General features: G+C 36.5%; 1 protein-coding gene across 3 annotated transcripts; it reads right to left on the bottom strand.

Annotated features, from left to right (window-relative positions):
* Positions 1-7,217: 7,217 nt before the first annotated feature.
* LOC123773976 (TBC1 domain family member 31) lies at positions 7,218-25,465 on the bottom strand. 3 transcript variants are annotated; one of them, XM_045768002.2, is made up of 16 exons: positions 25,320-25,465; positions 23,325-23,432; positions 22,989-23,123; positions 21,884-21,999; positions 21,067-21,242; positions 20,635-20,783; positions 19,150-19,306; positions 16,704-16,800; positions 15,223-15,452; positions 13,415-13,629; positions 12,799-12,932; positions 12,234-12,406; positions 10,139-10,279; positions 8,630-8,809; positions 8,115-8,223; positions 7,218-7,522 (listed from the first exon to the last, which is right to left on the bottom strand). In XM_045768002.2, the coding sequence occupies exons 2-16, from the start codon at positions 23,420-23,422 to the stop codon at positions 7,365-7,367; spliced, it is 2,268 nt and encodes a 755-aa protein (XP_045623958.2). In that variant the 5' UTR covers positions 23,423-23,432; positions 25,320-25,465; the 3' UTR covers positions 7,218-7,364. The 3 variants fall into 3 exon arrangements, with proteins under 3 accessions (XP_045623958.2, XP_069174805.1, XP_069174806.1); XM_069318704.1 differs by lacking the exon at positions 25,320-25,465 and adding an exon at positions 25,178-25,275; XM_069318705.1 differs by lacking the exons at positions 7,218-7,522; positions 8,115-8,223 and having other exon boundaries at positions 8,736-8,809; positions 10,129-10,279; positions 25,320-25,458.
* Between the last annotated feature and the right edge of the window lie 4 nt (positions 25,466-25,469).

The raw sequence follows: 25,469 nt of genomic DNA, 5'->3' as shown, positions 1-25,469 counted from the left end.
CTAGGTGAGTATATACAGGCTCACTTAAGATTTTAGAGGATAAATACTTTTTAACATTTGAGAGTAAATAAGATAAATAAAAGTAAAATTTTTAATGCATTGATTATAAATGCAGTAACATATATATACAGGTACTGTATATATGTTTTAAAAATTTGCTTGAAATAGGAATGTATGGTACAGTATTGGTTGGTTACCAAGTTGGCAACTGAAGTACAGTATGGTACAGTGTAACTCCCATTATCTGGATTCCTATTTACTGGATTCTCCAGACAGAATTTATTTATATATACAAGAGTTCTTACATTCTTGTACAGCCACTTGCGCACACAGCATTTCGGGCAATTCCTTAAACCTAATTTTCACACACATCCCAAGGAAGCAGCCCACAGCAGCTGTCTACCTCCCAGGTACTTATTTATTGCTAGGTAAGCAGGAGCATCAGGGGGAAAGAAACTCTGCCCATTTGTTTCCTCCTCCGTCAGGGATCGAATCCAGACCCTTAGGACTACGAACTCCGAGCGCTGTCCACTCAGCCGTCAGGCCCCCCCTCCTATGGTTGGGTGCATTTTCTATCACCTAATGCACCTGTTCACCTAGTAGTAAATAGGTACCCAGGAGTTGGTCAGCTTATTGTGGGGTTGCATCTTGGGGAGGGGTCAGTAATTCGACCCTGGGTTTGAGACCTCGATATAAGCCTAACATGTACTGTATGTATATAGTGGCTGCCTGTCCCCCAACACAGTGAATTATTAATTATTATCCATCACAGCTCAGGATCATAGGATATTTACACCAAATAACACAAACATTTAGTTAGTTTCCTATGCTTCTATAGTATATAAATTACTGCATTTCTATTAAAATATCATTAAAGCTATTTCTTAGCAAATATATATTATGCACATATACATATATACAGTACAACACTGTATATACAGTACAGCATTGTATATACATATAATTGAGCACTGTATATACAATACACTGGACATGCTTACAGATATGCATGCATACATATGCATGGAATCATATTTAATATGAGAGAATATCACTGCATGTAAAAACTGTTGAACCCAATCTGCCTTCATTTTTGTAAATGTATTTAAATTTATAGGAAACAGCCTGTTGGATCAAGCTCTCACAAGTCAAGCCTGACCCCTGGGCCGGGCTTTGGGAGTAGAACAACTCCCAGAACCTCATCCAGGTACAGCATATGAAAGTCTGGACCAAAACTATTGCTTAGTTTATTATACACCTCAATTACTTTGAATCACTAAGAGGATCAAATAAGTTACTATAAGAAAAGGCACAATACAATCTTGCTGAGCACGTTCACTTTTGTTCTGGTAGTTGTAATATTAAAGAATAAAGTTTGTGATACATTATTTTGTATTATTTGTATTGGGTAATGTTAATTTTACAGGTTACAACGCTTGAAGCTCCTACCATATAGTTGATCTTTTGAATATATTGCTATGAATATGAATTGATTCTTGAAGCTATTGCAATAAAGTGGTTTATGTTGAAATTATCATAATCATATTTAATGCTTATTTGCTGCCAAAATAATTAGAGCAATGAAATTTGTGTAGAAGCTCTCACAACTGTTCTGATCACCATTCATTTATTAGCCACATCTGAAGAGAATAATAAAAGCTTTTTCATTCCTTAATGAAATGTAATTTTTAATGTAGTCATCAGAGTACATTCAATATTTGTCATACTATCTTTAAATTAATGTGGCACAAATGCATCATTAACTGATTTCCTAAATATAAACTCTTCCATTTTAAAAGCTATACATTACTGTATAAATATATTTTATCTCTGTGTTTGTCTTGAATATTGTTATATGTATTTATAAAATGTCACTCGAGATGTCCATACAAAGTAACTGACCCAGAACTATTTTTTTCAAATTGATTTATACTTTGTATATTATGTTGAATGTAAAATGTATATATTTCCGATGCTTGTTTGCTAGTGAAATACGGATCTGTAATATTGTAGAATGATTAATAAAATGCTGATAATTTTTAAGTAGTTTTCTGAGAAATGTTGGTAAAAAGTGGGTAGTGGGGAATATTGAATATCTTGATAAAATATTATATGCTAATATAATTGAGTTTTTAAATACCAAGTACTGTACTGAAATGGTTTTGGATACAAAAATCAAGAGTGCAGCAAGCATGCAGGTTACATGCGTGAGGTGTAGAATGCTTAAATATAAATGTGGAAAAGTACAGTGATGAATTTATGGTATAGATTCTGTAGGGGTCACTGATGTAATGTGGAAGAGTGTGTTAAAGTATGGATACATACTTTATAAAGTACTGTACATGTATAAAAGATAAAGTACATGTATAGAAAGTGTAATATATATTAGATCTTGTGTCTAAATAATAAAGAGCTTTGTAAGTTCATCATGTTTTGTATTTCAACACTTGTACAGTCTTGTAAATTATTTATCATTAGATGCAGAGAATAAGTCTCAGTAACATGGCTGAAACAGATGATCTAACCTACACATGTGAAATGAAAGTAAGGATGTTTCAATCTGTCCTTGACCCTTATTGTCACCACTTGATAAAGGTTCAGATGGCCTGAAATGTCGTTGCTTTCATATCACGTATAGGTTGGTCATTTGTATTAGATATTACACACAAATTCGTCCATTCCTGCAACCTTTATCTCAATTAGATTTTTTCCTCCTTGGATACCAGTTGAACATAAATACATCATTGGTTCAGCAAAGGGATTCTTGTAGCACATACCAAGGTTTCAGTTGGGGGAAGCCTCACTAGAATCTTGGTGCTGCTGCTGCTTCTTTCTGTATTACTCGAAATAAAACACTGAATAATCACTTGCTCTGTTTCATTACTCCAGAACCTTACAACTATCTAGCCCCCTCCCCCAAAAAATAAGGTATAACTCTTCTCTTCCTTTTTGATCTATGACTGTGTGTCAAGTCCCATGAACGGTATCAGTTGTAATAAATCAAAAGAGGTGCTAAGTCTGGAAGGCTGTACTGTATACCATATGAATAGTTCACTTGAAACACTCACTGCAGGCAGGCCATATTTTATATACTTTCATCCTAAAAGAAAACATTACCAATTAAAAATGTATTTATATGAGCCAAATAAAGCCATCTATAAAAGACAAAGAAAAACTATCATTGAGTGCAAAAATATTTTTAATATATTTGTAATTTATATTTTTAAGTTTGTAAATTTAACTGGGTGCATCACCACTTAAAGTGCCAGCATGCTCCTTTCCTCCTGCACCCACATACAAGCACTCTCTCACTCCACAATCACAGCATAATTCTGTGAGTACAGTATGATAACAGTTCGAAGGAAGGCATTTCTTATAATGTAAAGTTCACCGATTTCTTATATTTCTTCCCAACACTTTGCAAAGCATATATTTAATAACATAAAAACCTGTTTGCAAGAAACTGAAGCTTTAAAATTAATATTTTTATACTTTCAATGAAAACCTAAACCACATATAATATTAATCAACTGATGAAAGTTGATTAGGTGTACAGAGTATATAATTACTTCAACAATAAAATAATGATTCAAAATAAATTTTGGCACCTATATTGCATATTACATCATTTGCTAAAGCTTTAAGTTGCACAGACGCCTCCATTTTCTTGGGAGCCCCTCGGTGGCTCCCTGAAGCTCTCAGAGATGGTTTCCCATTACTAGGTCATCAGTCATTGGAACCAGGGGACCTGAGCCAGAACCTGGCCTCACGCAGGTGCAAAAATCGGGGGATTCTTAGAATCACCCTCCCTGAGAAAACATCTAGAAAATCAGTGAAGAAATACAGACAAGTACAAGGTTCATTGAAAATGAAGCTGGCTCGTGCTCCCCGAGCCATCTTGGTCTTTTGACCAAGTATTGATGTTACTCTCCCTCTCTTGGTTTACAATTGCCCCTTCAGTCCAAGATATTTTTCTCAATACTGTACTGTACAGTGTTTTTGTTGGCTCTCACCTTCGGCTGCAGGTTTAGGGAGTGTCATGTTCGTCTCCAGAGGTGTGGGTTCCGTTCTTTTAGTCCTGGTGGGCAGTCTGTGCCTTTGCATGCCTTCTCCATCTTTTCTGGCAAAGAATGACACAGCTGGCTTTCAGAAGAGTCCTTGGGTTATTGATGCTTGGTTCGTCCAGCTGGGGTGCATCATTTGTTGTTCAACTCCGTTCTCTTAAAATTACGTCGCTTTTTGCACGTATGCACGCTAGGGTAAAAAAATGGACGTACTATAATTTGAAATGAAAATCGACTGACGAAAGTGATGTACTGTCCCGTTTTGAGTCCTCCCGCTTACTCGGTTAGGTTAGGAGAAGAAACTTTCAATTAACGGTTTTCACGATGTTTTGAGACCTTAGGAGACCTTCTTGCCCTCCTAACCTACCAGAGGATCCTTAACTTGCTGTTTTGGAAAAACAAAAATACAAAATTTATTTTAAATTATTTTTTCATTTTCAAATTATGTATGTCTATTTTCAGCCATAAGAGCAAACAGCCAAATTGCGACGTAATTTGTAAGAGGACAGGTTGTGTTGTCAGATGGCAGTATTTCGCCGCTACCTCCATGCCAATAGTTCTGTCGCAGTGGGTGCTTTGTGGGTTGATCCTCTTTCCTTGGTCCCCCTGTTCAAAGGAGTGTATTTCTCAGGGTGTTCAGTGTCATCAAAGCTAGACAGCCTGTAGTCTACCTTTGGGTTCATGATGTTTATAAATTTACAGCTTTGTCTACTATCTCTTCCAGTGTGTCGTGGGCTTGGGGGTTTTAGAGGTCTAACAGGGTCTTGGTGAACCAGTATTTAGTAAATATTCCTGGTCCCAGTCGGTCTTGTGTTGCACTGGGCCAGGTTTCCTGGCTCATCATCTCTCCTTCAGCCTAGTACCTACTGTCTCTCCTCTTCCCTGCTAAGTCCTGTGTTTGCCCTTTTCTCTGCAGTTAGCTTCAGGGAGCCACCAAGGCCTCTCCCCAGAAATCCAGCATTGAATGTAGAGCCACGGTGGCTCTCCAACTCCCTACCTAGCAGGTTTGTTAGTATGTACTCATTGTATATCAGCTCTGGACTAATTGATGGGCAGCTATTGGGTTGCCCATTGCCTCTGGACTGCCTGGTGGCAACCACAGGTACAAACGAGATTGAGCTAGTTTTAAGTAAACCAACTGTCTTGACCTATTCATTTACAAAGTTGTTTGGCTGTTTTGTTGCTTCATTTTTTATGAACCTTACAGTTGTCTGTATTGCTTTACTGACTTTCTGAATGCTTTCCTGGTGAGGGTGATTATATGAATCCCCTGTTCCTTGCACCTGTGTGAGGAGGCCAGGTTCTGGTCCCTGGTAGGCCAAACAGGACTTGTGTGATTGACATAACCCACACAGTAGTGTGAAGCCATCTCAGCGAGATAACTTCAAGGAGCCACTGAGGGATCTACCAGAAAGAGGCATTTCATTTATTGTAAAATTTGTGACTTGGTCACCAACATGCACAGTTCACTTAGTGTTGCTGTGTCCATAAGTATTAATGTAATCAACATATAAGTCAAATGTGCTAATTATTACATACCACTATCCTGCTTGTTTGATTCAGCTCATTTACTGGATTGACAAAATTGCATTTAAATGAAACAAGTGTTGTACCTAAGCCATGTTCTCTTACTTTTAAGATCTATAAATTGTTTGGCTTATTAATATATTTTGTATACAATGTCAAGTCTACTGGTTCAGTTTATTTATATCTTATCATTATGAGATGGGAAGGCATCAATCTGGGAAAATATAAACACTCATCTCTTCAGTATATATTGTACTGGAGCCTCATGAAGAGAGAAGCACTATCAAACTCCAGCAAATTATAACAGCAGCACTCCCTAGTGGGCACAATATCCAAGACCAATGCTAATCCAATTACTGAATCAACATCATCAACATTGATTCACCACTGAATTACCACTGATAACGTTGACTGAACATCGAACCAACACCTCTTGGGTGTTGTGCCCACTGAGCCACTGCTTCTTAAGACTAGGTGTATAGTACTCCTTTTCAATTGTTTTTACATTAAAAGCACTTACACTCCCTCACAAACCACTGCCACCCAGCCTTTCCCCCACCTTGTTCTGTGTACTGTTTTCACTCAATCCCTGCTTCCTTACACAGAGGTGTGCAGACACCAGGCCTACCCATCTTCCTGGCCCATCTTCCTCCTCCTACCTATAAAGGTACAAACACACACACATAGAGTGCGTGTGAAAGTAGTGGAAAAATGGAATGAACTTAAGGAGCAGGTTGTGGAAGTAAACTCTATTCATAATTTTAAAACTAGATATGATAGGGAAATAGGCCACGAGTCATTACTATAAACAACCAGTGACTAGAAAGATAGGATCCAACAGTCAATGCTCGATCCTGCAGGCACAAATAGGTGAGTACATACAAACACACACACACACCAGAGGAACACATAAAGAACATTTTGAGAAGAGCGTACGTGTTTCGGACTTGCTCTTAATTGCATAGATGGTGAAATTCTAAAGAAACTGTTTATGAATTTGTGAGACCAAAATTTGAATATGCAGCAGTTGTATGGTGCCTAAATCTCAAGAAGCACATAAGGAAACTGGAAAAGGTGTAATGGCATGCTACAAAATGGATTTTGGAACTGAGAAACATGAGTTATGAGGGAGAGACTAGAGGCGTTAAACATGCCAAAACTAGAAGATAGAAGAAAAAGAGGTGATATGATCATCATTTACAAAATATTAACAGGAATCAACCAATTTGACAAAGAGGAATTCCTGAAACCAGCAACTTCATGAACATGAGGACACAGATTCAAGCTAAGGAAACAAAGGTGCCCCAAAAAATATTGGAAAGCTTTCTTTTGCAAACAGAGTGGTAGACAGTTGGAACAAGTTAAGTGAGATGGTGGCCGAGGCCAAAACCCTTAGTGGTTCAAAGTGTTATACAACAAAGAGTACTGGGAAGACGAGACGCTACAAGCGTAGCTCTCATCCTGTAGCTATACTTAAGTAATTACACACACACACTGTATACATTCATTGTCACTAACACATTTCCCAAATTCAGAAGTATCAACTCAGAGAAAATTATACCACTGAGTGTAATGAAAAGTCCTTTTCTAGTGAGCCTCATTAGCGCCCTGAGTTAAGTGCCACAGAGCTGGGTTTTGGTTCTGGCTCCTGTTAGGCAAGGGTGGGTCTCAAAGGCCTTGTGCATCTCCCTAAGGCATGACTGGACCAGTGCTTAGCTCGTGGAGCTACTGAGAAAGCCCCTCCCAGTTAGCCAAATAAACATAAGACACTTTCTAAGCTTGTTTCTTATGAGACGATGATCTAGTCCTGGAATTACTGGAGTTTTCTTTCTCAGGAAGAGTACTTGCAAGATGTCTCTTACGAAGCTTTAAGATGCTGTCAAGACATTCATCTTCTTGTTTTTGAAGTTCATCTCGACCAACCATATATACTGCAATAATATACAATATAATAGAAATTTAAACATACAACAACACTTGTCTTTATACTTATACACTATTGGAAACAGTAATATAAAATATAATAGAAATTTAAACATACACTAACACTTGTCTTAATACATATACAATATTGGGAAACGGTAAGGCTTTAAGGGATCATAAAGCATCCTAATCTTGTGACAGTTTTTATTAAATATTTATTATACAGTTGAGTACTGCAAAGTCTCTATTTTTTCCTTGCAAATAGATTCACGAATCTGTTTATTCCAGACTTTTTATGCATACAACAATGAGCTCCTCATTAGACACTTGTAGTTCTCCTTCCCTGGATTTCTTTTATAAGAGACTCACAAAGCAATTAACTATCAAGTTTATGTGATTATTGTGAAAATAAATCAGCTAACTTTAACACAACTACAAAAATAACAACAATTAATATAAATTAATGAGCACTTGGGCATAAACTGAAGGTCCTATCTTTCTGTCACTCTTATATCTTGTGTGATAATCTCATGCCTGTGTACAGAACTCATATAACATATAATGAAGAGTCACTTATGAAAGTTGACAAATAACACTTACCCATATCTTCTTCTTTTTCTTGATGTACAGCACCTGGAGCTGAACCCCTTTGGCTTGGATGCTGCGTGCGCAAGTGCAGCTGGCTAAACTCTCTTTCCATATTCTCAATCTGTCAACGTGTAAAGCTTAAATATTAAAACTTAATCAATTGGTATAAAATGTAGCGATATCATGAGGCCTAATGTAAGCCCTGTAAAAGAATTAGCAAACATTAACCCATAGCTAGTGGTGAATAAACTCATCTTTTGATTAAAAGAAAACATCTGTGACTAGAAAAAGTAAATCTCAGGCTAGCATTAATGACCTTGCTAGCTAACAATGATTAATGCTAACATGAATTCCTTGTGACTTGTATTTTATTTTTATTGAGCTTATGAATAAAACTGTCCTTACATTCAGTGAATTTGTATGTACTATAATAATATATATGCAGAGAATTCTGTGCTCAACACATGATCTGTTTGTACTTCTAGATAAGTTTGAACTGGGTACTTTAAGATAATGCTACTAGGTACCTCCTCATGACGGGCATCTCTGGGTCCAATACTGAAGAGAGGTAGACCATTCCGGGGCACTGGAGTGAAGGTTCCAAAAATATTCTTGGGAAGAGATGCTTCACTCAGTTTGCTATGTAAGACATAGGCTTTGTCTAGCACTTGTTTTATGGGCACCCATGACTCTTGGCAATAATACATCTGAAAAATGTCATGCAAAACTGAAGGGGCAAACTATGTTTTTGCAAATTCCCAATAACAAATCAACTAAGTTTCTATGATAGAGCCTTGAAGATCTTACAGAAAAGAGATGATTGTGTCGACTGCATTTATCTGGACTTCTAAAAAAGGGATTTGACAGAGCCCCACATATGAGGTTGTTCTGGAAACTGCACCATACTGGAGGGGTGAGAGGTAGACTTCGGACACGAATGACAAAATTGTCCGAGAGAAAGATGAGGGTAGTAATCAGAGACAATGTGTCGGACTGGAGAAATATTACTAGTGGAATATCACAGGGTTAAGTTCTAGCATCAGTAATGTTCATTGTCTATATAAATGAAAGAATACAGAATTATATGAACATGTTTGCTGATGATACCAAGCTATTAGGGAATATAAGCAACAAGATGATTATCATGCCTTTCAAGAAGACCTGGACAAAATAAGTGTATGGAGCAACACTTGGCAATTGGAATTTAATGTGAATAAATCCCATGTTATGGAATGTGGAATATGAGATAATCAGCCACACACACCCTAAATTATGTGAAAGAATTTTAAAGTATTCTGATAAAGAAGGAGATCTAGGGGTTGTTCTGAGTAGAAAACTGTCACCTGAGTACCATACGAAAAACATAATGCAAGGCATATATGCTATACTTTCCAACTTTAGAACTGTTTTCAAACACTATACATGGATAGGAAAATATTAAAGAAATTGTTCATGACCTTTGAGACTAAAATTGGATTATTCAGTGGTTGTATGGTGCCTATATCTCAAAAAGCACATAGATATACTGGAAAAGGTACAAAGACATGCAACTAAATGGCACTGAAACTAAAAAAAAACAAAGCGCTACGAGGAGAGGTTCTGTGTCAAATACTGTATACCGAAGATCGAAGATAGAAGAAAAGGAGGTGAAATGATCACTATAGCCTATCCTCCTAAAATTAAAGTATATATATATATAAATTTGATTGAAAGTACCAATAAGTAGTGATGGACCACCAGAAAATGTATTTTTACTGAATTTGGACAAACCAGAAACTTTTTTAATAGCAACGTAAATAAACACTACTTATTGGTATAAATAAACAAGACCTAACCTAACTTGACTTTTAACCTCTCTTATCAATCCTTGGTCTTTTATTTATATATATATATATATATATATATATATATATATATATATATATATATATATATATATATATATATATATATATATATATATATATAAAATATACATAATGCATATTTGTACTGTATATACATAATGCAAATTGAATTACCATACCTGCCCTCACCTTGACTTCATTAGCATCACTGCAAGTGAAGAGCGTTTTCCGGGATCTTAATGTGAATGCTGCTGTGACGCATGGCAGGAAGGAGAGCTGGTTTGATAGAATGTGGTCCCATAACACTAACCAGTCACTCGTTGACAAAACCTATAAAGAAATATTGAGCCCAGTTGAAAACAAACTTAGAATATGGGTTATTTAAAAAATTTAGTATTCCCACTTTTTTTCCAATGCTATTAAGAAAGTCATTTATATTCCAGTAAGATGAACTTCATATACATGGACATATGCCCACTTAAAATGGACTGGAAAATGATTTGCAGCCAAGCAGCCACAAATCTACTTAATAGATGCAGGCGAGGAGTCACCATAGCGTGGCTGAAATATGTTGACCAAACCACACACTAGAAAGTGAAGGGACGACGATGTTTCGGTCCGTCCTGGACCATTCTCAAGTCGATTGTGAGAGATTCTCAAGTCACAGTCGACTTGAGAATGGTCCAGGACGGACCGAAGCATCATCGTCCCTTCACTTTCTAGTGTGTACTTAATAGATCTTAACAGTCTACTTTGACCATCAAGAAGCCCATCACTGTACTGTATATGGATAAGTTACCATTACACACTCTTACTTCACCTTTAATCCAGTTTTATAGCACTTTAATCTTGTTTTATAGCAGATAATTCACTTTACATTCTGATCTTAAAAGTATGCTCGGGTTTTCAGAATTATTAAAAGCACACATTTAACAACCCCCTTAAGAAACCCTTAACAGCAAATATTTATTTTAATGCAGAACTAACAAAAATTCTTGTATTCATATTTTCAGTTTGAATTTTGTTTAGCTCATGGTATGTAGGCATGAACCTGGGCACTGTACTCCTGCAGATACATTTAACAAGAAAGTCATCAGTGTGCCAAAAATTTGTTTGATTTAATTGCAGTATATTTTGTCTTTAAAAATGAAAGAAAATTATATGGCAGAGGCAAAATTAAAAAAAAATTTAACAAAATGTCTTTTCCTTTGTACTGGTCAGGCATGTTCACACAGTAACACCGTCAGTAGTTTTAGAGTGCTATATGACAAAGAGTACTGGGAAGATGGGACACCACGAGCATAGCTCTTATCCTGTAACTACACTTAGGTAATTACACTGAAGAGACTGATATTCCAGCCACTGCCTGCCTGTGGCCAAAAGTGCATATATGTACATTTTTACACTATTAACACTAATTAATACACAAATTCAGTATGAAATATTGTGCACTGTAACTCTAGTATATTCTCTACTGTAAGATATCACCGTAATATTCTCTTATTATTATTGTGAAATAATAACACCACTGAATTACATATCGATAAAGTTTGCTTTCTCTTTTATATTTTTACTAATACTGTACTTCATTAGCTTTACATATGTGCCAAAGAGAATTACATTTTTACAGAACAAGAAGTATATTTTACATTCAGTCATCTATTGATGGCAAAAGTAACACTTTATAACCTCGAAGTTCTATGCTGACTCCACAGTGTAACACTTAATAATTACAATGCCATCAGTCAAGGCAATTAAGAAAAACAAGTACAGTAATACACTATGCATTCCGCAGTTCATGTGTTCAGAAGTCCGAGAATAAAAATGCTAGTCAAACCTCCAGAAAAATTCATTGTAACCAAAAATGTTTCACAGTTTAAACCTATAACTAACAAATAACACAACTCACACATATGAGAAGAAATGAAAATTATGATATTTTGGTCCATTCTGGACCCCTCATCCAGTCAACTTGATGAGGGGTCAACTCAACCACATTCAAGTCACCTTGATGGGTCCAAGACAGACCGAAATGTCATTACTTTATTTCTTTTCATATGTGTGGTTTGGATAATTTGTTTGCAGCCACGTTACTGCGACTTTATTTTCTGCAACCCATATATCTGTCTGAACTGTTATGACAATATTCATCAGCCTTATTTTAGTCTTGACTAAGCTGGAGAAGCTGCAGCAAGTCTAATTACTATGAACAAATATGAACTGAACAGCAAAAATACAAGAATAAACAGAAAAATTATTACAAATACACAGGAGCTATACTTACTTTAGAAAATGCAGTGGTAAGCAAAGACCAAGCATAGTCTTCAGCTGTGACCTTAAGCATCGTAAGATGAGCAAGCAATGTGGGATCTACCTCACACACAATTTGCTCAACCACATTGAGAACTGTTATCCCAGGTTTTGGCCAGAATTCAAACCATAAATTACACCAATTCACTGTAACGAGAACATTGTGTCATGTTAATTGTTTTATGAGTCTCCTATAATACAGAGTACTGTACGTATATACAAGCACTGAACAATTACTTAAAGTTAAGGCATTACAATTATTGTACATTTAATTATAACCACCCTTTCCTCTCAAAAACCTTCAATAATGACAGTACAGTATTGACAAACACTTGTACTGTTCTGTATTACTTAACTACCATCTATGACTGTAGTAAGCAAAATTATTTTTTCCTTAGCAAATAGTTTCATGAAAAAATACATCCTCCTTATAATAATTTAGTTTTTCATATCCAGCTAAACTGCATATACAAGATGCAAAGTATTGTGCAAAAACACATACACGGGAACACATACAAATACACAAGCTGACCACTTACTAATAATTGTAACTGTCACCTCAAAACAGAGCAGGCGGTTACTGTGAAACATCTTGACGAATGGAAACACAAACTCGGGGAGGTATTCCACACTGGATAGGAACGGTGCCCAGTGTGCCAGGCAAGACAATGTTCTGAATGAGAAAAACATAAGAGTGAGTAATGCACACATCTCAGAAATACCCACATTGCTTGCGACTTGATTTTGTTCATGTGGTGGTGAAATCATTCCTATTTTTTGTTCAGCGACATGAACCCCAGCAAGGTTCAGTTTACCTACTCGCAGTGCAATTACCACACAATTTAAAAATGTACGAGTCAATCCATTCATGGGTCTGAAATTGCTACTACAGGGAATAAGGAGTCCTGAGAGCTTGAAAGTGAAAGGTTTTGGGAAGTGATAGAACGTCTCGCTGTGACCAGCGAGACGTTCCCCTTAATGGGGAATATACCCCTTAATGGGGAAACACCGAGGAGGTGGTAAGGCACCGAGGCATAGCTAAACTTTCACCTGCCTTTGGTGTTATATGAATAGTGCTTCATCATATATATGAACTTTCACTTGCTCTTGGAACATCCTGAATAGTGCTCCATCATTCATTCAATTTTTACCTACCCTTGAAGTGTTCGCAACAGTGTTCCATCAGACAGTTGTAGGACCTCCTGGAGCCCTTCAAATGACGTGTGGGTTCCTTTGTCTAGCAGCGAGCTGAATACCGAGTAGTTGCGGGGAACTTCGAGCATAGATAACCATATCAAGTGTCTATACTTCTCTGGGTAACTGTTGAACTCCTGGAGAATCTTGTACCATTTATTTTTGTCAAGTAGTTCCTGAAAGAAACTGGTCATTGTTTTACGATATATATACCGCCTTGCAATTATAATTGAATTACAGGTGTTAACAACGATTACTAGAGCAGAAACAGAAAGAAAGGTCATCTGAAAATGACAGCATACAGAGTACACAACCAGTGTCTACATTTTGCTAATATATTTATTTATACAAATGTTAGAAAAATAACTAGTACAGTAAATCAAAATCAAAAGCTTTAATTATTACACTAAAAATAAAAAAAAAATGTGTATGTAGAACATAAACACTCCCAAAATGGGTTTCAAATCATGTTATAGTTTAAGACACTTACAGTATGCAAGATGAAGCCACACATGTTGCACTTGATGGGAGTGGGTAGACATAGAACTAACCAAAATAAAAGAAAAACCTGAGCCACAGTAGATAAGACACCACTGTCGTAGACAGGGTTCATAAACAGTCAGCCAGGACAACATTCAGGGACCAACTATATATATTAATACTTGTTTAACACTATTCACTGATAATTACTGTCTTCAAGGTGGATGTTATCTACACCCTGCATTCTTTAGAACCTCTCTGCATCACAGGGGAGTACTTTCTCCCTTTCTGTGTCTTGCCGATATACAGTATTTTCTTTTTCTTGGTTATGTAGCATCTTGTTACCAAGGCTCATGTTAGGAGGCACCAAGTGAATGCAACGGCTCAGAAAAAACAGCTTTGGCTCCAATCATCGGGAACTGGAAGCCTGTTAGGCATATTGAAACCCACCAAGGTCAACAACTGACCTTCCCCACAACAGCTGCTAAACTCACAGGCACCTATGTATTGCTACGTGAACAGAGGCATTACGTGTAAGGAACCACGCCAAAATGCTTTGTCCTGCTCCTGTTAGTAGATTTTATGTTTATGTAAGGAACGATGTGACCAGAACTGGGTCTCAAACCTTGGGTAGGCATTGGTGATGCCACCTGGTGGGGTTTGCTGGTTTGGTCAATGAAGGTGAAAAACAGTTTGTGAAGTCTCACTTGGATATACATAACAGCATGCCTGGTCAAAGAACTGTTGTTATATTCATAATATATCCCTATTATATCCCTACAGGGATATAGCAAGGATATATTATACCCATAACATATCCCTGCAGCCATGATCCCCAGAACATCATCAAGATATAAAGGTAAAGTAACCTCTGATGGTCATTATACACAGGACTTAGCCTTCCAGTCATGTGAGGGGACTGGGAAGCATTGGAGTCCAGACTTAGGACTCCATTGCCTTCCCAGCACCTTATATGACTCTGAAGGAATGTCTGAAAATATTCCGGCAATGCCAGAGACTAAATGTCATCCTGCCTGACGATAGTTCACTCTCTTGAACTCTCTCTTCAAAGTTCTTTTCAACTTTCCCTTACGGTACTTGTCCCCTATCGGTCTCGTAGTCCTGTCTATGACACAGTGGACTCATATCTTCATAGGCAACCAAATAACTTTGTTCAAGAAGGTACTTTTCATATCTACTCAAAAGTCTTGTTTTCATGTAACTTATAACAATTATTAAAAAAAGTTATATCGATGCTGTATTATGAATCCAAACAATGAAATGCCTACCTGTAATTCCATTGTCTTTTTCCTTCTGTCGCGTCTTCTGATTTCTTCTTCACGCTCCTCCTTTTCTCTTTTTTCTACAATTTTGAATGCTACCTCTTCTTTTGTTATTTGAGGGATTGAAACATTTTTGGGATCTTCAGGAAAAAGTGCTCTTACTGCATAAATTTTTGTAATACAATTGGCAAAAGTCACAGCCAAGAAGTTGCCATCATCGCTCACATTCACCATATCTAAAAATATTCAGAGTTGATAGACACCATGGGAACTATCATATAAGACAATGTTGAAATTGGTTAAAACAAAATTCAGAAATTCAAAACTCCCTATTCAACAACACAAAACAGTAAAAATTAAAGAAAATCAGTCAAAATAGATGATTCTTGAGTAACAGAAGGACAAGGGGTCTAGGAAGATATAGGGAGGTAATTTATTGCATGTCTACAGATATTACTGAAATCTTTTTGCGAATGAAGAGTTGTCCATAAATGGATTAAGGTCATGGGAGGAGCTAATATCAGGATATTATGAGGGTCCATCCTTCCAATGACAGCAGAGTCAATCCTCATTTCAAAGAGTTTTTGTACTCCTGTATACCAGGAACAATGAACTATAGCTGTGACATCAACCATGAATCAAAATTTTGATTGGAGAGATGGTGAAAATAAAGGGAAAGACAAATTATGTTGTGCTGATGTAATGTGCGTAAGAGGTGTGAAAAGATTACGATTGAAATCAGCAACCCCCCAGTTTGGTGATGGCACAAATAAAGACTGTGAGGCAGTAGAAACTACATGGTATCTTACACTATGCAGCTGAATTACAGAGCTGCCAGTGATTTATCTCAATAGTCAGCTGGTATCACTAAAAATAAGAACCTCATGGACTTTGATCTTACTGTCCACAAGTACCCTCAATATACAGCAATCCTCACATATTTTTACATCGTTCAGATTTATCTCCACAATTCCTTTTTGTGAAGTACATGGCATGTCACCCATTTAGTTCATTTGTCCTACACACACACACACACACACACACACATGAAATTATGACATTTAATGAGTTTCCCAGAGTTACACTATTAGTAATTCATCTTTTAAGAGCTACCCCATATCAAATATTCTTGAGAGTAATGTTACATTGGTAATTAACTCCAACATTAGTCTCCTAGCTCAGTATTCAGTCTGCTACTTAATTACATTTGATACAGCTAATCCCCTGAACCACCCAGGTTGTATTGGATATGTGGGCTTGTGGGCCACTCCAAGTAATAGCCTTTTAAATCTCATTATCACAGGAAAAGCCTGGCCCCAAGCTGGGCTTGGGGAGTAGAAGAACTTTCAGAATATATAAAAAGTATTACCAGGTATAGCCCAGGTAATATGTTTGATGTACAGTTTTATGGACAATGTCCATAAAACTGCAGAGGTTAATACAGTGCTCTATGTTACAGAAAGTAAGAAAAAACATCACGTACTAACCAATATTAAATCTCTGGGACCTTATAGTTTTGAGCTTTGTGGCAGTTGTGAAATCAATGATGTTTAACACACCAGTAGAGTTTAGCAGGGCCAAGACCTGTGAGAATAACACAGAACTGTATCACTAGAAAATATCAAGAATGAAAAAAATCATGGCAACAAAGTTGTAGATATTGTACATCATTTAGCTATTTCACAAGTCATCTCTGGCAGTATGCACAGGGGTATATACACTGAGAGGAGCATCCAACTTCTTAATTTCATGTACACGGAGAATTTGTCTCTGTAATAGAAGCAGATAATAATTTGGAAATTTTTATACCACCAGTACCAACATTGGGAATATAAATTAAGTTTAAAGTATGTCAACACAATATAGAACTCAGAACAATGGATATAAATTGGAGTAGTAAAGATTTAGAAAAGACCTGGGTAAATATTGAATTGGAAATACAGTAATGTTGTTGATTTATGGAACAAATTACTAGGTATCATAGTTGACATGGGAAAGCTGGATTGCCCTAAGTGTAGGATAGACATGCATATGAATGAGTTTGATACGAGCTGCCTCATATGGGCCAATAAACCTTACTGCAATTTCCTTTATTCTTATGTTCTTATGTACAAAGAATAATATCAGTAGCATATGTAAAAACTGGCAAACATACAGATAGCCTTTCAATATTTAAAGAGGATCTTCAAGACAATATACACAGCCTATGACAGACTTGCTCTAGAATATACAGCACTGAACTAGAATCCCTGTTTTGTAAAATAATAAAATTGAGAATATCATAAAGTTTGAAACAAGTCAGTGCCTGAAATAAGAGTACTAGGCTATGAAAACATGTTAGGGAAGCTCAACCTAACAATCTTTGAGAGGAGAACCAGAAGAGACATGATCACAACATATAAAATATTGACGGGGGATCAGAGTAGATTGACATAACTTTCCAAATGAAGTACACATATCAAGATCCTTGTACCATGCTGTAGATTTCTACTAAAAATGGTATATCAAACACATGCATACACATGTTTCCACACTCATGCCCACACCTTACTTTCAGCCTTTCTTCATGTACAATCATTTCCTACTAAAATATTCTTTCTCTGTCAAGTCTTTTTTTTCCTTTCTTTACTGCATTAGTCTTTCAACTTTTAATCGTTAATGATTCCTGCCAATAGCAACACTATTTCATTTACAGTGGAACCTCAATTCTGTGAATCTCCTGTTTGAACGCACATTTTCTGTGCCAGATTTGTTCACTCACTCCAGATTTGCTTCAGTGAACTCATCTTCATTGAAGCAGAGGATGTGAGGATTAGCTTAGAATTTTGAGACTGAGTTCATAGATGGAGGGAATATTACAAGAAATAGTTGCCCGCCAAACACACACCGAAACTACGACATTGGTACAATGTTCGAACAAGTTTCAACACCACCTAACCAGTTATAACAACCAATATAGCAAGTTGTAACAACGCTCTAATACGTCATAAACATGTGCCATGATGTAACAACTTTATTACAAGTTGTAACAAGCGGAAAATAGAGAGGGTTTCGGTTTGTGTTTCCAGGGTGGGGCCTTGGGCATTGGGCCAAATGTGCATTGAGCACATTTAAAACCAAATTTTTTTTAGTTCTTTTTATTTCCAGTTGCAGAGATGTTTGTTCAGTAAAATATGGGCCCATTTTCTGTTGAAACTAATATTTTGAGGCTTGGGAGTGGGAAATTTGCTAGATGAGGTTAAATCTCATCACATACAGGTTTTCTCAGTTGGTGCCCTTCATATGACAGATTGAAATTATAATTTCACTCTGTAAGATCAGGCCAGAGTGTGGAAATGTTAGGGTTTGAATGATTTCTCTTTTAATATGGTTCCAATCACATTTTTTAAGATTTTTGTAGATAAACTCAACATTATAAGAAATAGTTGGAGCCTTGGGAAGGCTATTGTGAGTATTTAAAACCCAATTCTATGGTTTATTTTCATTCTCAGTTGGCAGGGTTTTTGTTGACTCAGGTATGTCTCTGCTACCTTTTGAAAATGAATGTTGAGGCTGGGGGCATGAGAAATAAGGTAGATGTGGTTCATTTTTTTTTCCAGACATGTTCATTTGGTAATTGAGTATTATATTATAGGTTGAAATGAACATTTTGCCGAGTGAAACTAGCCAATAGGGCATGGGGAAATGCATCCTGGAAGCATTGGCAGTTGCAGCAAACCCCTCATTGCAATGAATTGGGATGATCCCATATAGTTCGCTGAATCGAGGTTGTACTGTATTTTATAGAGTTATTTAGAAGATTCATTTAAATAATTCATTATTCATTTAATTAATTTAAATAATAATTTAATAATTTAAATAATTATTAAATATTCATTTTAATAAAATAAACATTAGGGAAAGTTAAGGATGATATACTGTGCAGAACATTACCTGGGAATAGTTTGGATGGACTGAAGGGAGGAAGACTGGCTGGTAGACATCTGAGCACGATGCTGGCAGCTGGACCACCTGTGCAACACTCCGGCTGATGAGAGAGTATGTAACTAGGAGGTGACTCTTGCCCCCTCCCACCAGCCATTCACCTCCCCTAAAAGAAAGCATTATTATTATTATGAGTGTGTTATCTTTGCTATTTATAATTTGATAATAATGAGGTTTTGAGTTAGTATAAAAAGAATCATTTGGCTGCTTCCTAAGGCAAGGGCCATCGTGTTTATAAGAAAAAAACCATACAAAGTCAGACAGGACAATATTTTGGCAGCAGCACCTTATAAGACATTTTATGCAGTACAGTACTGGAGAGTTGTAGCAGGTGTCAGGGAGTCACTGGAGAATACTCAATCCAGCTCAGAATGACCAACAAAAGTTCCATTCATAAAATTTCAGTCTTTCCAAACTGTTCCTTAGCATCACAGGTGACTGGCAAAAAACGACATATACTAACTATCAGTTGTCTTGCTTGGTCCCAGACACTCACCACCACCAGGACACTCATACTGAACATGGGAAGTCTATTTACAGAGAAAAGTGATCATCTCCGAGAGTGTGAAGATGCTAGTAGACAAATTAAGTGTTGACACTTGCACTGTTTCTAACATAAAAAGAACCAGAGAAGAGAGACAAAGGTTGATAAAAAAAATCTCAGGGGATCAAATATCTTATGAGTTTTTGTAAGCAGTTCTTAGGTACTATATACTGTACTGTGTTTCAACATCCACACAAATGTATTCTATTATTTGCATTACAAAATTTCCAAAATATGCAATGGTAAGTAATGAAAAATACCAAAATTTAAAAAATTCCATAATCCAAATCAGGTAGGGAACCATATGCAATATTCTGGATTTTGGAGATTGAACTGCACCCACCCCTTCATTATTTTATGTATAGTCATACAGTATTTACAATACAATTTCATCTCACAGATATGGTGTTCCTTTGAGAATCCTTGGATCAAATGTACTGTATATATACTGTCTTGCTTCTTAATTAAGTCATTTTATAGAATATCTTAGCACCTTACATGGAAGCTAATGGCATTTATCTTGACACTTCAGATAAACAACCCTTCAAATATCATCGGTAGAGATATTTTGTGGATAAGTTATATAATTGTCTTTGTTCTGGTTTCAATTTGCTACAATGTTTCCATCTCTATATAGAATATAAACAAACTGTAACAATATGAAAATTTGTCAAATTACAGTACAGTACTGAATGCAAGTGGACAGAGGTGCAAGAACAAGGGAAAAAGGTGCTTAGGAAAGATATAAAAATCTATTAAGCAAATAACTGATCTGATCACAGAATGCAGTGAAAACCTAAGAAAAAATAGAGCAGAGTGAACGTTAAAAGCAGGAAAATAAAGTAATGGCTCAAATATAATGGTTCAAATACCATGTTCAAATATATTACCTGGATAGGACAAATGCTTTAAAATCAAAATCTAAACCCTTGGGCGGCTCAATGTGGACCTGAATGTTTCGTGTGTGCGACACCCAGATGAGAACACTGCCATTGATGAAGCTCACCACCAGCTCATCTCTCTGCCACACATGGCCAGCCTAGGATCATTACACATGCATTACAAAATATCAATACTGTACTGTATAAGCAAATGAACAGGTAATATAAATGAGTGTCAAACTAATAATAATAATAATAATAAAAATAGTTTTCTTTAGAATTCAACTGTATTAATTATGCATAAAACCACATTAATTTATGGTTGCTTTATTCTTTTTTGCAATAGCAAGAGAAATTCTGGTTATTCTTAGCGTACTCCATTTATACTGGGCAATAATTACTGTGATACTGGAAAAACTAAAGTTAGTAATAAAATCTTACCCAGACAACTGTCACGGTCTCATCGTGTCGCATCCTACTGGTGAGGGATACTGATGGCCACGACCAGAGTAATACTTCATGGGCATTATGGGTTATGACTAGTGGGGAGCGTGCCCCTAACTGGATTGCTTCAGCAGGTGACGTATGCCCTTCCATTGGTATCACAGAACCATCATCTGTTCAACATAATAAATAAATGGGGTTGATTACTTGTTACTATTAATATGCATCAATCTATCCATGTAGGATGAAGTTGCTTGATCAAAAAACTTAACAAAAATTTAAAAATTGCTATGCAGACCAGTTCTGTCCATACCATATTGTACAGTACTGAAATTATAAAACAATAACAACCATGCCTGGACCCTGGAACTGAACTAATATATTAAGTACAGGTAGTAGTAAATTAAATGTTTGGAATCCTAAGGCTGTTACTCCATGGAATCTACCATATTATGACTGACTCAATGTTCCCAGTATTTTATATGTTGCCATAATCATTTACCTAATTTTATGAATTCCATTCCATTAACATGGAGTACAATTATCTAAGATTGAAACAGGCGCAGAAGGTTAAATAGGCAGACTGTTGGACTAACAAAAAGTGGTTGAGCTGCACTTGTATAAACAATCACATTCACCTATGTGAATGTAATATACATATACTTTACATGTTACATATACTTTGTAAACAAGCTACTGGCCAAAAACTGGACTACTATGATGTGAACATAATACTGTCATACAGTAATGGTTCACAGTATATAGGTAATCAACTTTTGTATCTTGTTTAGTTGAAAATGTTTACAGGACTCACCTACATTAATCCTATACACTTTACAGGAGGCTGAAGCAAGAATGAGGGTGTTCTCCTGGTATGGGTGAAATGTCAAAGCTGTGCACAGCGCATTTATTTTTTTCAGCAGATAGAATCTGAAATGTTTCCATTTAATATAGTGAGCAAACTAAAAGAAGTGGAGTGTATCCAAAAATTAAAGATTTCTGCAAATGAACATTCCATATAATGAACATTTGTTTTCTATTTAACTTTTCTGATAAAGGGTGGGATTTGATTAAACAAAAACATTTTAGTTTTTAATTTTCATGTACCTTACAATACGATTAACTTTATAGTTATATTTTGCAACTAATCAAGGGAGGTATCCCTGATCCCTTATGATTGGTATATCTTACCACACACAAAATATCATGAAATACTTAATAAAAGCAATTCCTTACCATCTAATGATAGTAAAATAATGAAATATCGTGACGTTCCGTACCCTTAAAATACAAGTGCCTCCCCATTTGTCTGGTGTAACTGTAGGCAAGGATGTGAGTGGGGTGGGCTTGATTGGTACCACTCAGGGGGGTACTAATTAACCCTGATAATCAAAGAAACCCTTTACATAAACCACTCATATTGATTTGTACAGTACTAAAACTGGCAACTGTGCATGTTTATGGTAAAACAATCCAACCACAATGTAAAACAGATGTAAATCTTAGTTTACAGGTTGTAACCTGTTACAATTCTTCTTGTACACCTTCCTGTACTTGTTATATCTACAGTACATAAATAAAAACTGATTTTTAACATTCTTGTGAATACAGTACATTGAATATACTTTAAAGAGTTAAAGCAATTCACTAATTAAGCCTATGTAGGCCAAACCACACACTAGAAAGTGAAGGGACAACGCCGTTTCGACTTAAGAATGGTCCAGGACGGACTGAAATGTTGTCGTCCCTTCACTTTCTAGTGTGTGGTTTGGTCAACATATTTCAGCCAGGTTATTGTGACTCCTTGTCTGCATAAGCCTATGTAGTTTTGTGAATATAAAGATAAGTCAATGGCACATGAGGACAAATAAATTTCAAAGGGCTATTCAAAAACCTTTGTATATAGCAAAGTCACTCACTTTTTTTCAGTCATACTGACAATGAAGAGTAGGATTGAAGCATCTTCACCCCGTGTGACGATGGCCAAGTAGGAGCAATGGCAGCTCAGGACTGCAGACTGCGGGCTACCCGTTCCAATTACCTCCAGCACAGGTCTGATGCCCCACACGGTATGTCATTATATGATAAATGAAGTGTTGAGTTGTGTACCAATATACTTAAAATATATAGATTTGATTTATAACAGGCATATTATATTTCATCATCAAATTAAAATAATGTCATTTTTTTAATAATATTACTGTGTGTAATGTTATTTTAAATTAGTGCCAAACAGCAATCTTATAGAAACATACAAGAGTTTTGAAGAAGTCTTCTGTGATAATAAATTGAAGTTTTCTGGCCATATGGTCCCAGAAGGTTCATCCAAAACAACTTTTGGTCGCTTTGCCATGTTATATCAGCTGTAAATAAATTATTAATCCATTAAGGGGAGAACACAAAAATCCATAATGCCTCTGTTATAGCAGATTATCTGTCTTATCTAAACAAATAAAATACTGTAATATTGTTCTCCATACAAATTTAATATAAGAAAAACCACTCTGTCTTGGGAGTAATTGAATAACCTTTAAACAAACCTTTACCCAACATATGGATTCTGGATATATTGAATACATCACACAATAATAATACTGTAGATATACTGTTAAGCTTGAACAAGTCTCAGTGGGAAGGAGATGTATTAAACACGTTGCCATTCGGGGGAACTGATGGTAGACTGGCTCAAATTCAGCGAGTTGCAGGATCCGTGGAATTGAACTATGTTGCGGGGACGAAACTACAGAGTATTGTGCAATTTTAATACAAGACAATGTAACCTGAATTCTATACTTAACTAATTAATTTTAATAATAATAATAATAATAATAATAATAATAATAATTTTTTTATTATAATGTGTGAATGCAATAATGTTTAACAAAAAATCTTGTATACATTTTCTGCAAATAAAGAATATAAGTAAGAATAATGTTAAAATTGTGACACATCTCATGGCACTATTGTCTGTATCCATTATATAGTTGTAGATATAATGTCTGTTTCCGTTATATCCACAATTCTTTGGTGGAGTATTCATTTTAGAAGATTCTCTAATGACCCTAGAAAGAACTGCTCTATCTGTTATATGACCTACTCTCCAGGGTGTTATAAGGTTCATTCTACATGGTCTTACATAGTCCATTTACCCACCAGGGTGTGTTAAGATAATAATAATAATTCATTGTGTCGAGGGACAGGAAGCCAGAGTGCATTCGTACACGTTAGGCTTTTATTGGGGTCCTTCCCCCCCCCCTATGTCGAATTACTGACCCCATCCAGGATGCAACCCCACAACAAGCTGAATAACCCCTGAGTACAGATACCTACTTACTGCTAGGTGAACAGTCCCATTAGGTGAAAGGAAATGTGCCCAACCATTTCTGTCCCACTCGGGATTGGAGCCTGGAATTCTCGATTGTGGGTCAAGAACGAACCCGACTGTACTACCGGGACCCTAGTGTTATGGAGTTCACTCTCAGGGTGTTATGGGATTCACTATCAGGGTGTGTTATGAAATTCACTCCCAAGGTGTATTATGGGGTTCACTCTCAGGGTGTGTTATGGGGTTCACTCTTAGGTTGAGTTACATAGTTTCGTCTGCCTAAAACACTATGCAAGTGTAAAAAAACAATTGTATGTACTCTCACAATCCGATGTACCTTCTTGTATATACTGTAAATACATAAATAAATAAATATATAAATATAAATGGTTCACTCTCCTGGGTGTGCATAATGCGGATTAACACTGGCATTAGATGTATTTACTATTTGTGTCTGCAGAATCGAGCTATTAGCTCTTGAACCTCACCTTTCTAACCAATCTATTTTTCCTCTATTATATCTACTGTACATATATTTCTCCCCAACACATGCACACACACACACACATCCCCAGAGAGCAGCCTGTAGCAGCAGCTGTCTAACTCCCAGGTGCCTATTTATTGCTAGGTGAACAGGTACATCAGGGTTAAAGAAACTGCCCATTTGTTTCCGTCTCCGCCAGGAATCGAACCTGGGCCCTTGGGACTACGACCCGTGAGCGCTGTCCACTCAGCCGCGAGGTCCCTAAATGTAGATAAATGTAGAATTGATTAAATACTTACACAAATGGAAGTTTATGGCTATGCCTTCCGTAACAGTTGATTAATTACAAAATATAAGATTCAGTCAAATTCAAATTCGAAAGAAGACAATTCTTGTCCTGTCGCTCCGCTTAATGTCGTCCAAATAAGACAAGCCACTCACCTCAAGCACTATACAAAAGGCGTCGTAACGTAGCCAAACTTGTCAAAACTCCCTTATATATGACAGTAATATTGAATAGTCTTGGCCGAGGGCGAGGCTTCCCACCACACCTGAACCCCAATGTTTACATCGTGCTTTCTAAATCCGAAA

This window comes from Procambarus clarkii, chromosome 91, assembly GCF_040958095.1.
Source record: "Procambarus clarkii isolate CNS0578487 chromosome 91, FALCON_Pclarkii_2.0, whole genome shotgun sequence".
NCBI lineage: Eukaryota > Metazoa > Arthropoda > Malacostraca > Decapoda > Cambaridae > Procambarus > Procambarus clarkii.
Note: the sequence above shows the minus strand (reverse complement) of the source record. Positions and strands in the feature narration are given on the sequence as shown.

Excerpts from the sequence above, each read along its gene's own strand:
- LOC123773976 (XM_045768002.2), bottom strand. The coding sequence starts at position 23,422 with ATGGCAAAGCGACCAAAAGTTGTTTTGGATGAACCTTCTGGGACCATA. Across the intron at positions 13,630-15,222 it reads AAAAGACAATGGAATTACAG|GAACTACTTGACAAAAATAA; the intron begins GTAGGCATTTCA and ends AGTTTCTTTCAG. Across the intron at positions 10,280-12,233 it reads TTACCACTGCATTTTCTAAA|GTTTTGTCAACGAGTGACTG; the intron begins GTAAGTATAGCT and ends ATTTCTTTATAG.